A 22,484-nucleotide genomic window follows, 5' to 3' on the forward strand; every position below is an offset into this window, starting at 1 on the left:
TTGTAAGTCATTGTCGATCGCAATGTATGTGAGCTTTGAATTTTCTGAAAGAGCTAGTGGGAATGTCTAGGTGCATTCTACCTGAAATCATTCGCATCTCAAGAAACCTTGAATTTGTAGTTTCAGGATTGCGGCAGCTTGAATTGAATAAGAGAAATAAAATTACTATTCGAAATTTGTACTAAGGCGGTATGCAACTGTATTGTGAATTTCATTCGGAAATCCGTCCACTAATAAGAAAATGTTTGAACATGAAACGATTGATCGTAAGTTTATCAGTTTGTCTTTTTTAGCTATTCGAGATATGCGTAGTTAAGACAGTTACAACTTTTTGGGTTATTACTGTATTGCATGCAATCATCAAAGCAAGGCTTTTATTACCATTAAATGTAATTTTCCAAACAAATACGTACAAAGGCGACAAAGTTAGGGATTGACAAAAGTAACAAAAATGTATCGTGTCCCTTCTGTCGTTGCTAGTCCTTCGTGTAGATGAGTCACTCTTCCTGGACTAACTACTGCCCATCCAACACGTGTATTGACGATTGAGCAGTTATATCGATTGTAACGTATCCCACCTCCCTGTAAATAAAAGAAATGAGTTTAATTCTCTGCTCTAATAAGCGTTTTACTGCCGTCAAGAATTACTCACCTTGTAGTCTTTCCCAGGCTGGTTGAGTCCAATATTAATTGTGTAAGAAGATGCATCGTGATGAGGTCTCAAAGAAGGTTGTTCGTCTGGTTTGTATCTGACGACAAAATTCATACGGGCCCATGGCTACAATAATGTACAGACAAAATCAATTATTATCAGACATTAGATGGGTGCATCATCTCATACTGTAGAGTACCTACCTTATCGTCATACCCTTGGAAAAGTTTCTTTTGCATCTTATGGACGTATTTTTCTAGAATATGCAGCCAGTGCTCCTCCCAACCAATTTGGCGCATGTGAATATCTCTTGTTGGTACATTTTCGTATCCTCCTTCCAATCGTGGGTCATAGTTATCGCCTGTAGACCATTGTCCATAGTTTTCTACTTCTTCGATAAGATGCTTGCAGAAAGTTTCTGATACTAAAGGAAACCAAAATACGTCTGGGCATGGCTGATCAATATCTGTCATTGTGATTTCAGGTTTCGCAAAGTTGAAGTATTGCGGGTGTATGTATTTTTCTTCCCAGTCCTGTTTAAAGTCAATTTCGTGTTATTAGGAGAGTGTAGATACAATGTTTATAGTAGTTATTAATCACAATTCCTGACGGTAATATATGCTTACAAATTGAAACAGTTGTCATCTTTGTTTATCTACGCAGTTTATAACAATAATTGTTTGGCTGTTGATTCTGATAATGCGCAGACAGGGCTGCGCTGATTTCTATCGGAATGTTTTTCTTTTGTAGATCTGTTTTTAGTCCCTTGTTGCTCCTGAAAGTGCTTATACATGCAGTCTTGATTACGAAAAAACTCATCTACTGAAGCGAATTCGTGTACTTTATGTAACTAACATGTTACTGGTTTTTTTTATGTAATCAAACGTCGAAAAATTCAAATATAACTTGTGCTAATGATGAACTCTTTTTTGGTGACTGTAATAAAGCATATTTCAACGTAGAAATAATGAACATGCTGGGTTTCCAGACTTACCTGGGGATTTTCCATCGTTTGCCACAAGTCGTTGTGCAGTTTACCTTTCGTATAGTTTTTGGCGTCGATCAGATATCCGAAGTTCATTTGGTTATCAACGAACATAAAAACATTCTAAAACAAAAATTAAAGGGCGTTAATTGTAATTCCATAAACTTCCTTTCATTTTTCGTAGTACGATTCGACATGTATGCAAAACTTGTGAGTGGAAAATCGCGTCGTTGCAGTGCTGGTAATTCATAAGTGAACATGTGTATATACCGCTCTTAGTATAGGGTTACATAGTTTTGAAGATGTTACAAATATATTAGTAAGTTTGTTTGCAGCGAATTTAATTCAGAACTATCAATTTTGTGTAAAGTTTATGTTAAAATTAATTACTGTATTTGATCAGCTCAAACGGAATAAATAGGCACTCTAAAAAATACATCTTTATGAGTACACTTGTTTCACAAGATTTCATCACTAGTCTTGGTACTCTCTTTTCAGTTCCTTAGGTTCTTCGTATAAATATCGAAAATATCCTGTATAATTGCATTAATTGTTCAGTTAGCATAGCCGTAGGCTGAGAAGTGTTTCCTCTGAAATTTCCCAAATCCAAGTGTGGAACGCAAAATATAATTTCTTGTGTGTTTCACACATTGTGTTCTGCTGAAAATAAAAGTATGCCGCTCACAATACAGTCTATCAGAACACCTTTTGTACATAATGCCTGAAAAAGTTTGCATGCACTTAACGGTTGTATGTTAGAAATGCTAATTATACTGCAACAATTAACTTTAATTCCTTCACATAATTATAAAATAATCTATTTTTGATGCTTACCTTATTTCTTGCTTCATATGCAAAGTTCATTTCGCTGTTACTGACATCGATCAGTTTACGTACTGCCCATCGCGATATTAAGTAGGCACTCCTAACCAGGGGTACATTCCAAATCCCTCTGAAAATCGAGACCGTTAATATCTTACGACAGTTGATTCAAAAATGCCTAGTATTTCTTCTCAACTTACGTTATATTGTAATGTATTATATCCATATAGTCACTAGACCTAGCGTAAAACCCATCAGCATCTAACGCTCCCCAGAAGTTCGACCAAGCTTTTCCTCTTATAGTTAACAAAGGTGCTATTATCGAACGGTTCATTTTAACCAAATGACTCAGAGTTTCTGGATTGTCCAGTTGAGCAATGCTGTCTACTGCAAACACGTATTTACAATCTTCAATTGCTAAACAATATCCGCTGAAAATAAAGTACCAATAAGTCACACAATTAGATGGGAAACTTACAATACTTTCTTTCTTGCAATTTCTTCATCTAGATTTTCCTCAAGCCAGCTGACTGAAAAGTATTGATGTCCAAAAGTTTGGTTGAACGACTCCGCTACTGAAGATTGAAATTTACTGTTCTCCTATCAAGAAAATATGAATAATTTAGGTGTAACTAAACCACCAGTCGATTTTGTCTCAAACCTCATGGTGATCTTTAAACTATCGTAGTTCTAATTACCATGGTGGGCCATGTGCAGTGATCCATTTAGTTTGAATACTCTTTCTAAGGCGTTAATTGAGTTCAAACTGCGGTTTCGTACATTCAATGTAGTGTGCATGTTAGCAACCAAGATTGTATTAAATGTGCATCCGGAAATCACCTTCAGTGCTGTCATTCGGAATATCTGTAATCAATTATTGTCAAGGGAATGTATCCATAACTATAGAACCGACATGGTTCTACAAATCAAGGCTGTGTTCAGCAGAGCAGGACGCTCACGTATATTTTATGTAGGCATTAAATTTTGTCCAGTATGATTCATCTTGACACCTGTTTCTGCAAAACAAACAGATGGCTTGCGAAGTCATGTGTTTTCTAATGCCTTAGCCGCTTATCCCAAATTAGGTAGGAATTCAGTAGAAGAATGGAGATATCTTTATTTCTAATGGCATCATAAATGCCACCTGTTCGGTCACTCACAAACAGGACAATGACATTTTAACTTGGCTTTTATTTTATACACTTCAAATAATTTACCTGGTGAGAAATATATGCAATGTAAAATACGGGTAAAATATGTCCTAAATTTGTAGGAAATAAAACATACATAAGGGTTTAGGCGACAAACATTTAATTGTTGTCTTACTTACCGCCATATGACCGACTATATGAAGCCTGGACTTTGGGTAGGATAAAGCTGCTATTCGTTCAAAGAATCTTTCGATGAATGGTGTTCCCTGTTCAATGAAGATTCCCATGACCACTAGAGGGTAGTCCTTTTTTGAAAAATAGAAAATTGAAACATTTCGCTTTATCAATTATGTGATCGTTCCTTTTATTGGAGAGTTCTCAGTGTATTTGGAATTCGATTGATCGTGACGTTGAATCGTGAACTTAGTATTTTAGTTAAAAAACTTCGAAGGGGGTCACCCTACTGAGTCAGTTCGTTTCATCTAAAATGTCAGTGGATACGTTATGAGTATGCTGTATCGTTAGGTTTGCTGTTGTATTCGTCAAACAGTTTCTCATGAATTCAAATGAGTAGTTTTTACGCAAATGAAATCTTTCATGGGTATGCTTAGGACGTGATCCTTGATAGAGTCTTAATATCGATGTTTGTTGTCTATCCGAGATCCGTATTCAAGACTCTGGCAACATCGGCCAAACTGTTCTGCCCTCCATGGCCGGTGACGATTGATTCACCAAATGAAGCGGAAGTCCGCAAGGAACTCCAACTCTTGAAGCGTTACAAATCACCGGGCCAAGATGACTTACCTCCGGCTCTTTTTAAAGATGGTGGTGACTTTCTGACTAAGGAATTGACGACGTTGTTTACAAAGGTCTGGGAACTAGAGAGTGTACCAACGTCATGGAATGAGTCGATAGTTGTCCCTATCTTTAAAAGGGGTTCACGTCGTTTCTGTAAGAACTATCGGGGGATAAGTCTACTTCCGATTGCGTCCAAGCTATTGGCTTCCGTCATACTTCGCAGGTTGTTCAAAACCCGAGAAAGATTGACTCGCGTGGAGCAGGCTGGGTTTCGTTCTGGTCGAGGATGTATTGATCATATCTACACCCTCCGCCAAATGTTAGAACATCGCCATACTTTTCAAAGGCCAACAATCATAGTGTTTCTTGACATCAGGGCTGCCTTCGATTCGGTGGGTAGGACTGTTCTCTGGGATTGTCTATTGAAGAAGGGTGTGTCTGAGAAGTTTATTAACATCTTGAAGGCCCTATATACAAACACCTCAGGCAGAGTGAGGGCATACAACCACCTTTCTCCATTGTTCCGTACGAGTAGTGGGGTTAGGCAGGGTTGCCCAATCTCACAATTCCTCTTCAACTTTGCCATCGATGATATTCTGGAAACAGCTCCAATGGATGTAAGTAATGGCGGTGTAGATCTGCTGCCTGGAGAAAGACTTCTCGACCTTGAGTATACGGATGATATTGTCTTACTGTGCGATAATGCCCAAAACATGCAATCCGCACTTAATCAGTTGGCAATCAGTGTCCGTAGGTATATTATATGGTTTGCACCTTCGAAATGCAAAGTACTTCTACAAGACTGACAGGATCCTAATCCTGTACTCACCCTGGATGGTGAGCAGATAGACGTAGTCGAGAAGTTCGTGTATCTGGGTAGCTGCATAAGTTCTGTTGGGGGTGTGAGTGATGAGACCAATTCAGGTATAGTGAAAGCCAGAGCGGCTTATGCCAATCTGGGCCATCTTTGGCGCCTTCGTGATGTTAGTCTGGCTGTAAAAGATCGGATCTACAACGCGTCGGTGAGAGCAGTTCTGCTCTATGCTTGTGAAACCTGGTCTCTCCGAGTTGAGGACGTTAGACGACTCTCTGTGTTCGATCATCGTTGTCTTCGAAGGATTGCTGACATCCAGTGGCAACACCATGTTAGTAATGCAGAGGTTCGGCATCGTGTGTTCGGGCACGGAGACGATAATGCAATTGGTGTCGCCATCTTGAAACACCGACTTCGGTGGCTTGGGCATGTTCTACGAATGTCGTCCCAGAGAATTCCACGTCGTGCATTATTTGCCGACTCTGGGACGGGTTGGAAAAAGCGGAGAGGTGGTCAGTGTATAACATGGTGTCGTGGTATGAAAGAAAGCTGCAAAGGGCTGGCTTCCGTTGTTCCTTCACGACTCCCTCGTTGGGGTCCTAGAGATGGTGCGACACAGTGGCTAGAGACGTTATCAGATATGGCTCAGAATAGAAGACAGTGGCGATCCTGCTGTAACCTTCTTTTACTTTCTTCATAAAAAGTGGCCGTAACTTCATTACCTGAAAGGATTCTTTCTGGTCGTACCTTTCTGTTTCTCCTATTATTATTATTACACTACCTTACACTAATCTGTACGCTATTGTTTTTTTTTTACGCTTCTTACTTTTTTTCCTTCTTCTCTTCAAATTCTCATTGTTTTGTTTAGCGCATATGTATTTGGTGCCCTCTTGTACCAATATTTATGTGTTGAAATAAATAAATAATTTTCGATAATGCGAACTTATATCGTTCTATATAAATGAAATGGAAGTACGGTAGAAATATGTTTCCCACATAAATTTAGACTATTACGTGAATCCCAGTTCTTTCGGACATGCTTACTAGAATAGTACCTATTTACAAGTGTGGTATTTAAGTCGCAAGGTGGGTCTGTTTTTAGATTCCCTTCAGTTATAAGCTAGGTGACTTATCAATGAACCCTTCCAAATAGATGTGACAAAACAGCCTACCACCATCGTACCTAGTTTCACGTTGCTGTTGATTCCGTCACTGAGAAGAATGAAGACAACGGACTTAGTAACAAGGAAACTGCGTTTTTGTTCGATAGAACTAACATCACCTCAAAACTGACCTGTTTATACAAAAGAAATAGATACTTAACAGAATTTTCGTAATCCAAGTCTGCACGAATGCACCCATTCTTCATAGTACACATCTTTAGGATTATTTCTACTCTCTTTCAATTACTATGAATAACTTGAAATGTTAAAACTTCCCTTACTATATTTGTAACTGTCAAACAATTCCAATGGTTTATTTGATTGCATTATTATTATGATTTATCATCTCAGTTCCATTCTCTCTACATATATATTTCTTAACTATTTCTATAGACTGGATTTCTTTAATTACTCAAACTTGATATTATGTACTAAAATATTTAATGCATGGTTGAGACAAATTCTTAAAAAATTATCTAATTCATATGGATATATTTAGAAACATAAACTAATTATACAGTGCCATTCACTCCTACATAGCATATATATGATAATTCACAATCACTTTTCCATGTAAATTGTATGGCTAATGAATAATCAAACTGAAACACCAGCATTATTGGTTACGGAGACAACTAACTAAACGATTAATCCTCTTCGTTATTTAATAGGTATCAACTTTTTATTCCTGAAATCCACAAAGTTTGCGCTTTGGTAGCACTAGAATAAAATGAACGTAGCTGAAAAACCCGACTTCTAAAGATTTTTCGAATTGTTCCGAATGATAGAAAAAATTGACCAATTGTCTTACTACTAAAAGAGGCAATGTAAGTGCATCCTGATTGTCGTGAATTAAATTATTTGTAACCTCATTTTGAAAATTTACTGGTAAATGGGCACTTAGTAAATTAATAAATAATATAAGTAACGGAAACTGATAACTAGTCGTAAAAGTAATCCATTTCCTAATAACAAATATTGACTGAAAATGCAACAGTTGTCAGCGCGTTTGCCATAAGAACCAATCTGAAGGAATACGGCTACCTGCGATTTCTTATCAATTAATAAACTTACTGATATATCCTGAAATTCAATATTGTCTTCATTACAGTGTTGACAATTTTTTGTAGGACTCCAAGAATATGCAAGGTAATTTGACAGTGAATTGAATTCAACCTTTTAGAATATAAATAATGAATAAGAACTATACGATAAAGTGCCGATAGTCTAAAAATGTTATAGGAGATGATTGTTTACCCTTATAATCACAGATGTGGTGAATACAGCTCGCAAATTAATTGCATGCATTTAGGAATTATTTGTATTTCAACAAATGATATTATATGACCTAATAAATCTCAGTTAAATTATGACGACTGTGTAGCCTCTGAATCTTAACATGACCTACAAACAATGGTATGAGTCATGGATTATCCCATTGATTGTAAAATCGACATAAATCTGACCAAAGACATTTAATAGAATTGACCTCTCATTTTCAGTGGGTTTGATAGATAACTATTTATCAAAAAGCCAGAAATACCTATCCCTTCTTTAATAAAATCGACTTTCAGTATTACAACGTATGGTGTGACCAGAAGATTGCCTGAAACGAAGTAAATGTTGACCAATGTACTGTTCTTCCACCCACGCTTCTTGCCCATTTTATTTTGGCCTATGCATTTAGGATACAGACTGGTATTGTAACATAAAACTGTGCACAGAATTTATAGTAAATCAGACCTGGACTGTGCAAATCAATAAATATGAAAGATGAATTTATGATAAACCTATATTAGTCTGTTTTGTAAGCTTTAAGGTCATTATCTGAAATTACACCTATTTATTAATGTTTACGTAAACATTAGTTTTGAAGAGTTTATTATTCATTCGAACTGAAAATAACTAAAATTCATACATACATACATAAATAACTAAGGATCCTTTTCTTAAAAAGACGAAGAGAAATAAATTCAAATAGCTTAAGACTGAGCTATAACCTACTGGTTTTGTATGATAATAGGATAATTATTATAATAATCTAGGCGTACATGTAAGCGATATATTGAATGTTACTTAATTTTTCGAAAACATCTGAAATTAGCATAGTTGGGCAAAGTAAATATGTTTTTCGTGTTGTCATAAACTCATAAGACATCCATCTGATATAAGTTTAACTTGATAGGTTTTTGTGCGCAAGTATTATTTGCTAAAGTAGTACATGCCGTAATAGAGTGAACTACAAAATAAACCTTTAATATTTGAAGCTAAACTATGATCTCCCTTAAAAATGTCATACATCGGTATTATAGACACATCAATTTAACAAAAGTTTAATTTTAAAAAAGTGTTTGTAATCGACTATCCCTTTAGACAATAAAATATACGACAAACGATCAATTTGTGTGCTTTGAGAAATTGTTTTACATCAAATCTATTGTCATTATACAAATGCAATAAACACTGTGGAAGACTTGTGAGCGACAGATTGTGTCAAGTTATTCAGTAATCCTCGCCAATTTGTAAGAGCTTCTGAATTCAATGAATTTGAATCCTTTTTAATTTTGTATGTTCACTTGGACCTATACCGTTGTGTAATTAGACTCACTTAACAACGCAATACATTGAGAAGGCGTGCATTTAATATTCATGTATGTAGTTTGTTTGACGTCCTAGCGATACGTACTATTGGACTGATCCCTAGAGGTACGATCTCAGTGCTGAGTTTTTACGTAGTAGTAATAATATATACTGCATTCTGAATAATGAACGGATTAACACAATGATCAATTATCATACAGAGTTCTGGATGGATTGACTCATCAGTCAAATTAATGTATAAATTACTGTTTAAGTTTATAAAGCCCAAGATTAATATAGCCATAGAAACACATGTATATAAAAATAGTATATCCTTGAAAGTTATCAATTAATAAGGTTATCAGAAGGGGTTTGTGGAGATTTTAGAAATTTTCACAGATTGAAGTCATGAGTCAGTTGAAACTAGACCACCATGGGAAACCTGGGAGCACTGGACGGCCGTTTCATCCTAGTATGGGACTCCTCATCAGTGCGCATCCACGATCCCGCACCCCGCGAGATTCGAACACAGGACCTATCGGTCTCGCGTCAGGAGCTTGACCAACTAGACCACTGAGCGGGCCGTCCAATGCTTCCAGGTTTTCCATGGTGGTCTAGCTTCAACTGACTCATGATTTCAATCTGTGAAAATTAATAAGATTGTAAATAATAAATTTAATATTCAGATGAGTGTTCAGTATTAAAATAGATCAGACAAGAACAAGCCTCAATGGATGTGAGACCGCTACAACACTATCTAAGAATATTTGAAAAGTCCAAATAATGTATCTTCAAGAATCAATTTTCGAATTACTCATTTATATCAAAACTCTATATGATATGACACCCATGAATAAAAATATGAATTAACATACTGAAGAATCTGGAATTCTGAGTGAACTATTTCTAATTTCTCTTATCTTACCTTTATTGGTCCATTACCATGAGCTATAATTGGAGTTGTAGAGAATATTTTATTAAATAGATATCCTGTTTCATCATTAAAATGTAATTCCACATCACCTGAAAACAGAAAGTTTATTTGAAGTGATGAGAAATATTTGTAGACCAGTTGAATTATTTTTGTTTGTGTTATGTGACTTTAAACTGAATGCTTTAAATAAAAGGCATTTATCATTGTTCTGGACAACACCATCAGCCACTACTTCAAGTAAAACTACTCAGCTCAGACAACAATAACACAACCAAAACAAAGCTGCATTTTATACTTCACAATTTAATAAAATCTTCAGAAATAAATATAATTGTAACTTAGTGTTATAATGTTAACCATACTTAACATATTTAACTTTGATTACAGAAAATTTCTTTTACAAATTTATGATGCATCGTATTTAAGTTGAGTAAACTTTAATTTTCTGTGAATCAACATATTATTCTCTTTGAAATCTAACGGTAAAAATAAACTAAAATCTGAGAAATATCCTATTAAGTTTCTTCGATTTTAGATTTTTCTACATATTCATATTGTCTGGAATTCTTGTTGGTAAAATTCTTTGAATCTGTATAAATCAACCATTATTTCTGGTAATTTATGCTTAATAGGTCATAACAAACATATCCATGTTGCATAACACTAATGTTGATTTACTCTTTTATAGATTGTTTCTGAATAATCAAAGAGCGACATTTCACAACAATCTATATAATTCATTTTAATTATTCTTTAATATTATAACTCTATACAACAAATATATTGAACTTTAGTTCTAACTGCATGATTAATGAATGTGAGTTATGGAATATATGTTGCAGTGATAAATCTAGTATATAGTTTCTGTGTCATCAAAGTGATCTGGTATTAATCAAAAAAGTTTGAAACACTTCCAATATGTAATTTTGTAATTAAAAGTAAAAGTAACACATAATTTTAGAGGGGGGGTAAATAAAAAAATATTAATTTGTAGTATAATAAACGGGAATATTTCAATTGAATGAATGCAGTATAATTTAGTAATATAATATTTAGTTAGTTTAGTACAGTTTAGTTACAAGCTGGATTTATTAACATTGATTGGTAGCAAAAAGATATCAGTAACTAACTTAATTTGACCTTCCAGATAAACTTTTTGTTTTTATCAAATTGGCTTACATAACAAAATACCTACAGATGAGATAATGGAGAATATCTGTAGGTCAGAAGTGTGGTTTCGAAGAAGTTTAGTACGACAATGGAAGCTTAAGAATTAAAACTATTCAGTGGATATCACTTTACTAGATTCCGGATATTCGAAAAGCAAATAGACGACATTTATTTAGATTCACTTGGACTACAAATTACAAGTTGTAAACCACTAATCAAAACCATATATTTGTATAAATCAGAAAACAATGGTATTTTTATGTAAGCCAGTCTATGGTATGGGAGATATTTGGAGATCGTAGAATTCGTAGTTTACATCACAGACTAACATAATCTTGGTAACCGTTGAAGGCCAGAAAATACTTGATAATTCGTCGTAGTATCGAGTTCCTCGTAAATATGCTTCTGCAACCTCTCTGGGAGCTAGATGTAGATCTTCAGGCCATGTAGCTAACTCCCAGTCAAACTACTAAACCGGAATACCAATGGTTTACACTTCTAACATCAGTTGATAATTCATTGGAATTGTGATATTTGTCACATACCTGACATGACTGAAATACAATCTTATGTAAATAAATATTAACCTTTTATCGAACTTTATATTGCATAAACGACCAATAGTGGGGTGATTAGACTGTAAACACAGTGTCGAATTTAATTTCATCTAACAGTTACTATCTACAATATGACTGGATGGTTTGCCCTAAAATCTTGAAGTCTCCAACTGGACTATGTATTAGAAAATAGCTTCATGTTGTTTGATATGTGATTTGAAGGACTATATTTTATGATGGAACTCAACAGGCACTCATCGGTGATGCTAAAATTACTTGTTCCTATGGTTCTACATAACTTAATACTGAACTGCCTTAAATATTATACACAAACCTATTAACGTTATTTTACATATGTATATTGAATAAAGACAAAAAAATATCTAGCAAACCATTTAACTTAGGAATTTCTACACTTTTTTGTTTTTAATTGACGTAAGTCATACATGTACCAGTACTCTACCACACATTTTCAACATTTTGTAACTTCTAGTAGAGATAAGCCAAAAAAATTCTAAAAATAGTAATAATATAAAATTACATTTATATTCATTTACAGTATCAAAAAACAAATCCCCCAACTTACTGAATGCTCCATTTAGATTTTGAAAAATTCTTGAAGTTTTGTCAAGTTCAATATCATACAATGTCTAAAATAAATAAGGAATTTTTAAATTTCTGCCAGTGATTTGTCTTACGTTATTAACGTCAAATATTTAGAGTAGCAACAAAATTGTTAAAAGTGAATTTATACATCAAAGTTGTGTATGTAGTTAATGCATTTAACTATAATTAATTAATATTCCTTTTTCTGTCCAGTGTATTATTATCAAGCTATACTTGCTATCACTATCTTAAATAATGTCTTTCTTCTTCTTGGTGAATAAATTTTTGTTCTTTTTCTCCTTGTTGACCATACTGTTCTATAGAGAAAATAGTCGTTAGGTTTATAGGCACATCCATAGACCACTTATTTATTTAACAACTAGGTAATGGTCAATACTACATTACTTTGGTGATTTATATAACTAATTTTCGATGTAAATTAGTTAAATATTCTCTAACTTTCCATAATAATTGTTATTGCATATATAACACCACTAGAAACCCCTGCTTTACACTAAAACAAGAAAAATTATTCATGTATACGTTCAAAGGCTAATCGTGCATATTTACAGTGAAATTTCTGTTAACTATGATATATATATATATATATATATATATATATAGAGAGAGAGAGAGATGTGTGTGTGTGTGTTGAGCAATAAAATCTCGTTCAAACTGAAAATCTAACCAACAAACGGAACAAAAACTTACTAAAAATTCTATACTTTCATACTCTATGAGAGAAATTAATAATTAGTTTAAATTTATTCGATAATATTACTATTTTACATTACAATATACGTAAAGTTTGTATTAGTATAGTAACGGTTTCTTTCTTCTTATTTGAATCTTAATATATTGTATGTTTTGGTTTACATTAAAAGAACGAAAATGATGATTCAAGTGAGATTTTAACAACGAAAAATGTCTTTTCTCTCATTTATAAAACATTGTATTAAATTAGATTATTGTTAGTTTTTTTGGATTACATATTTCCATTGAACTCAAATATACTTAAACCAGGAAAATATTAGTGGGTAGTTGCAATGAGTTTCCGTGTAAGTTTTCACATATACACCATTGACTTTTGATTATAAGATGGTTTGAATGTTGAAACCACTTGATGAATTACTTTTTTTCTACACTTTACTGTTCTGTATATGTATTTATTGCAAACCATATAGCAAGTATGTATTACCATTTAAATGAAAATTATTAACTTTTATTAAAATATGAATAATGGGTTGTATTTATACATACATTCTTATAGTTTTATATGAAATTATAGAATGAATTGTAAGATTAACCCCAATTATAGTTCAATCTGAGACAGGTATTTTCGAGTATTGTAGATATATTTTTCAAAGTCACCACAAATCCATGGACTCATGTTCATAAATTCATGAAGATATCTGAAGTATGGTAATTATATCACGTATCCTAAGAATATCATAAAAATAATTTATTTTTTGATTATTCAATTATCAAAGCATAAAACTTACTCTTAACGTTGAATCTAGAAATATGTTTGTATAATATAGTTGATCATCATCATCATCTTTAATAGGTGCGTGATTGATAATTTTAATCAAATTAGATGCTGGTCCAATAAACCCGCCAGAGTTTAAATAACGTTTTTCACCAGAATCTACTTCAGGATATAAGCTCTATAAGAAGAACAAGAAAAAGAAGTGGAAAATATCACTAACATACAGACTTATTGGCTTCGTAAATTAAGTTAGTTGAAAACCAATTGAAAGACCACTGAATTAGCAACAACAGATAAGAATAGTAAGCGTACTGTAAGACCGTATAATGGTGGCTTTAATATACAACTTCTATATTTTTCTAAACATGTGTGATTGTAGCATAAATTATTACTATCAATTATACTATGAAATGTAATTATCGTAAAGAAGAAGTGGTGATTTCAATTATATTTAGAAGAATATAATATCAAGAAGGATATATCAGATGTTATACATATATCCAAATAAACATGAGAAGTTAGTCCAGCATAAAAAATATGAATTTCACAAACACTCCATAAATGGGCAAAAAAATGCACGATAATAATCTAGCACATGGTTTAGCCAAAAAATATGCAAACTGATATTGTATTATTCTGTTAAGATACGCTTATGTCATACTTATAGGAAAGATATTTTGAAAATGATCATAAAATTTAAAAACAGTGATAAAATTACCACAAATGATAAAGAGTTAATATAACTGAGTAGCTATACTGCCTAATTTACCTGTAAGCTTGGTTGTGGCCAACAAAATTCCTCTGCAGAAAATATTACTTTAGATTTAAACTTTTCATATTCCTCAAGTAATTTATCCACATTTTGCATGAAAACAACATCATAACTGTATGAAAACAAAGTGAAGTATTTAATGAAATTCAGGATATAAAATACTTGATTGACAAATGTGGTGATTAATGAAAGTTATGAGATAGTTTGCTTACGTAACGCATTCCACTAAGACACTAGCTTTTCGATTTTTGAAGTATGGATGTCATTTGTATATGATTTTTAGGACCTAATGCAAGAATAAACATCCAAATATTTCATTGATTATGGATGTTAGCTCCTTCTGGAGCTACTCTTCAGAAATTGTTAACCACAAAATAGATAGATGGAAGGTTAGAGACCTTACTCCATGAAGAGAAAACCCACCACAAAATAGCCAACTAGAAAAACCAATAAAGCTTTGATCTGAAGAATGTTCCTATAGAAGAGTTATGATGCCTCATGATTAAAGCTTAAGTCATTTTGCAGCCACGAGTCAGATACCCCTTTTGACAGCCAAAGTAACAATAAATACAGGAACTAAGATTGTTATTTAAATAATGGTGGAAATAAAAATATGCTACATGTTCGTGCTTAGAATAAGTAAGACTCATTGGACACAACCTGAACAGAAATAACTAACTTTGGAAGGAATGTTGTTTTATTATTGCTACAAAGGTAAATATGCTCCTTTGTGCACAAGGAGTTTCACTGATGCCCTCCAAATAAGCACAAAACTCTCACATTCAATACAAAACTCACAAATCCAGGATAATCAAATCATCCTTCTAAACAAAGTCGGAAGGGATTGCAACAAACAAGAGTAGCAGCGTTTGGTTGATCTACGTGTTTTGAACATCAAAAGCAACTCATAGTCAGCAGCATGTTCCCTTGCAAACCCACGCACAAATGTACATGGATTCCACAAAATCATCCTACTGAAAACCAGATAGAACACATCTACGTCAATATAAAATTCAGAAGGTTCGACATGATGGGAGACGCTCTGTCATGAGAAGCATACGAATAAAAAATCGACCTCTGTGTACAGTCTGAGCAGGATTCAAGATAGTAAGAACAAGATATCAGTCAACAATAGCAAAGCAAAGCAAAATGAAGTCGATGCATAAATGAAACACACAGAAGAAAATAATTGACTGAAGAGGAATATCAGACTTGACACGAGAAAATACGTGACAAACCTGAAAATTACACTACACAAGCGGCAACAGAAGGAAGTATAAAATAGTTGTACGATACAGTGAACAAGCTTCAGGGAACTATGTAGCAGATCAGAGCAACCAATCGAAGACAAAAAATCAAAGCAATTATTGAGAGGGTAGATGAGATGGACAGGATACTTTGTAAGGCTCATGAATAGACCAGCACCACTGTACCCAGTGACTGTCAACATGGGACGCATAGATCCTCCAATAGAAGATATCCCATAGTAACATAAAAATTAAGCAAGACTATCAAACATATCAATAACGATTAATCAGTGGGACCAGATGACTCATCAGCTGAATCTTTGAATTCAGATATAGTAATAATCGCGATGGTATTCTTCTTTCTCTTCGAAAGAATCTAGAAGAAAGCTCGAAACCCATCAAACTGGAAACAAGAATTCCTTGTCAGGGTGCCAGATAAAGAGGATCTTAATAATTGTGCAGAATACAGAGGAGTCACACTACTTCCAGTTCCACGTTAAGTTTTCTACTGCGTTAATAAACCGGATGAAATACTCACTGGACGCCAAACATTATGACCAACAAGCTGGTTTTATAAACATTAATATTAATCAGATCAAATCACAAAACTGCCAATTATTGTTGAACAATCAGTAGAATGGAACTCATTGATGTTTGGTGGCCCTGTTTATGACTCCAGTCATATCGTGTGAATGTTATTGAAATATACACGTAGCCAATCCTCGTATATAATCATCGACTTAACTCAAGTTAGTGTATAACTGAATTAAATAAGTTATATGTGAGAATTAATTTCGAATACATACATTTGATACAATCGTCGATCCAGACAAACGATCAGAGAAGCAAAGCGAAATGACACGCGGTGGAGAAGGCATGTAAGCCAAGCCAATTTAATCAAGCGTTAATCAATATTTATAGCCAGATAAAAATAAGCTACAGACATATGATGAATAGGATAAGAAGTGCGCACACATACGTTCATATAAAAACAGCCAGTATAAATAAGCCAATAAGTGAAAAGATCAAATTGTGGCTTAAGTACAATGAATAGATTAGCTTGTCCTGAGGTTAGAATAATTTATGTGGGTTTAATATAACACATGACGTTGCACTATACTCGACAAATTTACAGAATAATATGTGGGAAAGAGATCTCAAGCAAATCTATATTGGGGTCTCCTGGCAAGCGCCTTATGTTTTGGGCTGGATATTAGTCTTATTTAAGTAGTTAGTGTTGTCAATAACTCTGGATTACAGCTAGTAAGTAGCAAAACAAAATTAAAACCAAACTGCTTTTGTTATTAGCCTTGTCATTCGTTCCTTATTATCTCAAATAAAGACGTGAAGCATGAATATTCAATGAACGGAGACATTTTTCTCACTAACCTATCAACAAATAGAATAAGTTGATCCGGTTCGTAAGCACCTGTAGTTAGTTCTTCTTTTAACAAATTGACTTTCTGCCCACCACCAGTTGACTTCGCAACATACCCACCTCTCCAATGAATGCCTTCTCCAAGAACCTTCGATTGCGAGCATATTAACTCTTAAAACTGCCTACCTTTACTTTAAATCCGTTCAAGTTACACGACCTCAGGAATCTCTGTAAAGCATCGTTTTTCTCCGTTGCAACCGTCAAAACCAAAACATCTGAATGTGGTAATGTCAAATATTTTACTTAAATACCATGGCAGAGGCATAATTCAGTGTAACAGGAAAGTATCACTAAGAGGAATACGAAGCTGTTGACGAACGACATCTCAAAATAATTTTTGAAAACGTACCCCGTTTTTAATACAGCAAACTGATTAGCATAAACAAATCAGCCATTTGTCCTCTAAAACTGGGCTGATTTTTACTTTAAAAAATATTCTGCGCTTAACTCAATGTGCTTTATGAATGTTTTACAGTTAATAATCAAGTAAGCTGGTATATTACTTCTATTGAATTAATATAGAGGTTCTTACTTTTTTGGCAGTTTGTCTGCTTTCCTGTCATTCATTTAAAGACAATCAAATATACTGACAGAGATCCTTGATTTGAATTTTTGGGAAGTACATCCGATTTTTAGACGCTATCTTCATTAGATATACTTCAATATGCCTGTTTACAAATTAATTTAATATATTGAATATATTCGAACGATGACTGTTATAATGATGGATATGCAGGACAAGTGAAGTATTACTGTACCGTAGCCATGTCTAGCGGCAGTTAGACAATTTTTCGACCATTTTCAGTGTCTAAAACAACCAACGTGCATCTGTCACTTGCACTCCATATACAGTCGCATGTGTTGGTGGTCTCACTCTGTTCTTGTACCTATTCTCATTGATGCATTTCTGTCATAACATTGTACTTTAGCTATACATTCATCAAAGTAACTGTAGTACCTGGATACGACGAAATTTTGGTCCACATTTAGGTATTAACAGCGAGGTAACAATAGGACTTAAGGTCGGAGGTTACGACATTACCACCCAGCTTGAGTAGGCCCTCAGACATGGACACAGACCATCTACATTGGTGACCTGTATATAAATAACTTTAATAAATACTGTTGTGAGTATCCGAAATCAGCACTGATGCATTTAAACTCGATGGAAAAAATTAAGTAAAAGCGCCTTGTCAAGCATAAGCACCAAACCACTGTGTTCGGCCAGTGAAATATCACTGGGCTCTATCGAATTATGGTCTTTTATTATATTAGTACTGCTCTAATAATAAACCTAATCCTATAATTGTAGATTTGTCATGATATAACTGCCTAATCTATAAGATCTTACGTGGAAGTTATATCATCGTCTACACCAACTCACTACATTGTAACAATAACCAATACATGATAGAGAACAAACTCAGGCTAGAGACAGAACACTATATTTAATATAAACAAAAGATATAAGGTAATATTCAGCAGGGACCACGCTTGCATGGCCGAGCCGTGCTATACAATCAACTCGGCAAGGTAAAAACGGTAATCCCCCTCAAAGCTGTCAGCCGTTTCGTTTCAACGACCTTGAACGGCCTGACTAGAGGCGGTCATTCCGTATTTCAATTCCCGTAGGTGTGTTAATTAATTCAATCCCGCCTTCATCATCGTTGGGTGTTTCTCCGTGTTAAATGTTGAATGTCCATTTCCGATACTGTCTCGTGTTAGGGCCAATGCCACTACAGCTCTAGGCAAAACATCCAGCAGTCGAATCACCGAATACCGACCAGCTCACTGATCCTTATCAACGTCAATTACAATTGACGCGCATCAGTTCATTGCTTGCCATGTAACGATGTCTTTTGCGTTTGACGGTTATCAAGGCAGCCAGATTACCTAGATACGACGAAAGTGCAATCTTCATTAAGTACGGAACATAAGGTGTAACCTCGACGTTAGTTGCTTGGTCACATCACTCTCGTCTAACTCAAGTGGGGCCCCAACAGATCATCCACGTCTGTCACCTACAATTACATGACCTAAATTAAATGGCTTCAACTCTGATTAGTAATTATTTTGAAATTGAAGCATTTTCTTATATTTATTTCACATTGAACTTATCTTTCATCCTTACTATAATCACTTCACTACTTGTTCTTCATCTTCAACAGATCGTTAGATATACAAGTATTAACTTTGTCGAACAGGAACCTGTAAATTTGGATTCTGGTGTAATTACATTTCGGTAAATTTACTCATCATTACTGAAGTATGATAAAGGAGTTACAATTTGTAAAATCTCTGTATGCGTATAAAGTTCTATCAGGATATTAAAATGACCGACGGAACAATTAGTAATAATGTTGAAAATAGTGTTTGACTAAAATCTGTTGTTCGGTAGGTTGCTCATAGTTTGAACGCTAACCGTGGGAAAATCTAAACCACTCAGAAAATGCACCTTATAGATGTAATTACCTTCTACTTTATGCATTCCTTATTTCTATTCGGAGCCGTTATTAACTCTTTGCGATCTTTATGCCCGAAAGAACTAGCTACATTGAGTCAAACTTCATCCATGACTTGTCAAGCCATCTTAAAAGGGAAAGGGTCTGGAATCTGGCTTTCTTCGTTGTAAATGGTGTGGAAAGCGGCTGTATTCATGTACTGAGCATTTGCGTTCACCCTACACTCATGAATTTGGTGTGCGTCGTTGACTATAATCACCACTGTAAGAAGGTTGCGTACCAAACATCAGAAGGCGGTTGGAGGTTGTAGCGAGATATATTTGTTGGCGATCTCGTGATATCGAAATACCGATATCATGCCAAAAGAGTACTAATGGGATTACTGAGCAAACATAAGCGCGTGCAAGGTCACAATCAACCAAAAATGAATGTCCTCAGTACAGCTAAACAAACAAGTACAATAAAACAATCACTGGTACAATCGGTTATAATATTAATTGTCTCCATCAAACCAATCGTGTTCTCTTGATAAAAGCAAGTCACTACAAATTGATGCAAGTGAAGACACTAGAGAATTTATTCGGGATGATAATGTACGAAATCGACTAGTGTGACTGTTTATAATTTTAGTGATAGTATATTCTGAAATAAAATCATACGATAATTAGGGATTTTTAGAGAGATATGGCCCATATGTATAAATAGACAGTACCATACCAACAAGTCAGAAACAATTATACCGTACCGTCCATGAAGTCGCATTTCTTGATTTTTTTTCCAATTTATGTTATCTGTTGTGTTTTATAATCATCTGGAATTCACCTAGTGGAATAAGGATTACTGAATAAGCTCCTGTTATAACTTTTGGCCTGAGTGCACCGTTAATGGAAATGTAATAATACCACCAATCAGAGAGCAGTGAATTATCGATCGGACCAAGGACGCGTAAAACACGTGCGAGCAGCCTATAGTCCTGACTGTCCCCACTTTCCGCCTAGCTCAGCCAGTTGAATCCAGAACATCAATCTCAGCCTCTGCAATATGAATCATGTATTTCAAACATACTCGGTTGATATACCAATCAAACAGACCACAACGTACCATAAAATATAAAATAACATTTGTACAAAATTTGGCCAAATGTGGCTGTGAGTATGGGAGGCAGTGACTAATGGACAGGGCATAATTCAAGAATGGTAAAACATATAATAATGGTTCATAAGTCAAAATAAAGCTTATAATGAGAAGAATATCAATATGCATAGTTTAGTTATTTAACAATTATACGATAAAAATATACGTTTAGTATTGGTCCATAAATGGATCCCAAAAGCTACCATTCATTATGCTTATCGGGACCTAACAGCTCCCTAACCATCATTTATTGATGGCGAACCCAGATATCATTAAACCTTACTAGTAGGTTAAGATGAAGCTTGTTTCCGAAGTGATAGTCAATTTTTATCTTGAATCCATTCGTGTATCCCGTAAAACTGTTCTTTAAAAAATAGGTAGTTCCACGAATATTCTGTAAATTATGCAATAAAACGAGTAATAGTTCTTTGACTTGTTGAATTCCTTCACACACATAAATGGACACCTGTGATAAGAAGTATCAAAAGTGATATCGATATTCTAACTAATAATTCCCAGGCCAGTTCAATACTTACTATATTAGTTACGAATAAACCAGCAGACCAAACACATTCGACAAAACGAAAGGTATATTTTGCCTGTAATTCCAGCTGATAGCGTAATATTGCATAAAATGATCACTTTTGCAAATATTGGTACGTTTAAATGTCTTCCTCCATTAGTAAAAATACTCCATTTTCTCACTAAGATTGCATTGGCATTACAATTCTTATTTCCACGAAACCAGTTTCCAGATTTAGGAACTTCACACTTGACGAACTTTCTTAAATGAACTATATTTCCTCCTGATGCACCTGTGTGCCATTTTGTAATATGGAATACGTCTTCTGAAGTGGCTTATAAAATGTAACTGCTTTCGTTGTTTGTGGCGATAGGAGTGAACACAAAACATTTTGGATTTCGGTATTCCTAGTTCTGAATAATGATAACGTTGCTGGTAATGCTTCACATTGATACACAATGGTTTCAAATTTAAAACAGGAATGTTAGTATCCCTTCTAGATATCTGATATATAACCTTAGTACATCACGGAGTCTATATAAGCATATTTGGGTTCTAGGCTTATAGTGAAATAAATTCTTAAAGTATATGAATCCTCAGATCTTATATGATGTGGTAAGGCCCTTGATTCGAATCCGAAACATACCGGTTATGATCGTGAGAGTATTTAAATGTAGTTTGAGAACTTAATGAAATTGGTTATCTTTGTCTAGAAATACATCTTTGTGTCACTTTGGCACCTAGGTTATCTTCATAACCAAGTGTAACATTGATAGGGCTGCAAATATTTGGAACATTTCAAGCTCTTTCTAATAGTATCATTGATATGAATGTTTTCGAATGACTCTGACTTTTCATTAACTCAGCTTTCTCCTAAAATCAATGTAAAATGCACTCACTGATTTAAAACACGAACTTAGCAGATGACTGGTATATAGCTACGGCTTATTAGTCTAGGCGATTTTATCAACCTTGGCAGACTAGGCGAAGGCACAACCCAAAAACTGTTACTCCGAATTCGGGGATAAAATTGTATGTATTCACTGGAACCGTTATATAAATTCACGCGTAGCGGTAAATAAATTGCTAAAATAAGTTGTTCCGTATGTCTTCAACAATGACCCCGACTAGATATACTCTAAGGGCGCTCAGTCATGCGACCGCACCAGACCACGAGTGGGTACGCT

The 22,484-nt window shown here is 34.5% G+C and overlaps 1 protein-coding gene across 2 annotated transcripts; it reads right to left on the reverse strand.

The window, feature by feature from the left end:
• Positions 1 to 372: 372 nt before the first annotated feature.
• Positions 373 to 20,402, reverse strand: PLOD1 (Procollagen-lysine,2-oxoglutarate 5-dioxygenase 1; the record flags this gene model as incomplete). 2 transcript variants are annotated; one of them, XM_035731754.2, is made up of 17 exons in its annotated part: positions 373 to 582; positions 653 to 778; positions 856 to 1,185; positions 1,647 to 1,760; positions 2,472 to 2,589; positions 2,660 to 2,890; positions 2,938 to 3,059; positions 3,790 to 3,915; positions 7,460 to 7,561; positions 9,891 to 9,988; positions 12,213 to 12,276; positions 13,735 to 13,899; positions 14,491 to 14,605; positions 17,130 to 17,266; positions 17,305 to 17,393; positions 17,430 to 17,547; positions 20,358 to 20,402. In XM_035731754.2, the coding sequence occupies 17 exons, from the start codon at positions 20,400 to 20,402 to the stop codon at positions 427 to 429; spliced, it is 2,256 nt and encodes a 751-aa protein (XP_035589720.2). In that variant the 3' UTR covers positions 373 to 426. The 2 variants fall into 2 exon arrangements, with proteins under 2 accessions (XP_035589720.2, XP_051071941.1); XM_051218797.1 differs by lacking the exon at positions 3,790 to 3,915.
• Between the last annotated feature and the right edge of the window lie 2,082 nt (positions 20,403 to 22,484).

The sequence above is a fragment of the Schistosoma haematobium genome, chromosome ZW (assembly GCF_000699445.3).
Source record: "Schistosoma haematobium chromosome ZW, whole genome shotgun sequence".
In the NCBI taxonomy this organism is placed as follows: Eukaryota; Metazoa; Platyhelminthes; class Trematoda; order Strigeidida; family Schistosomatidae; genus Schistosoma; species Schistosoma haematobium.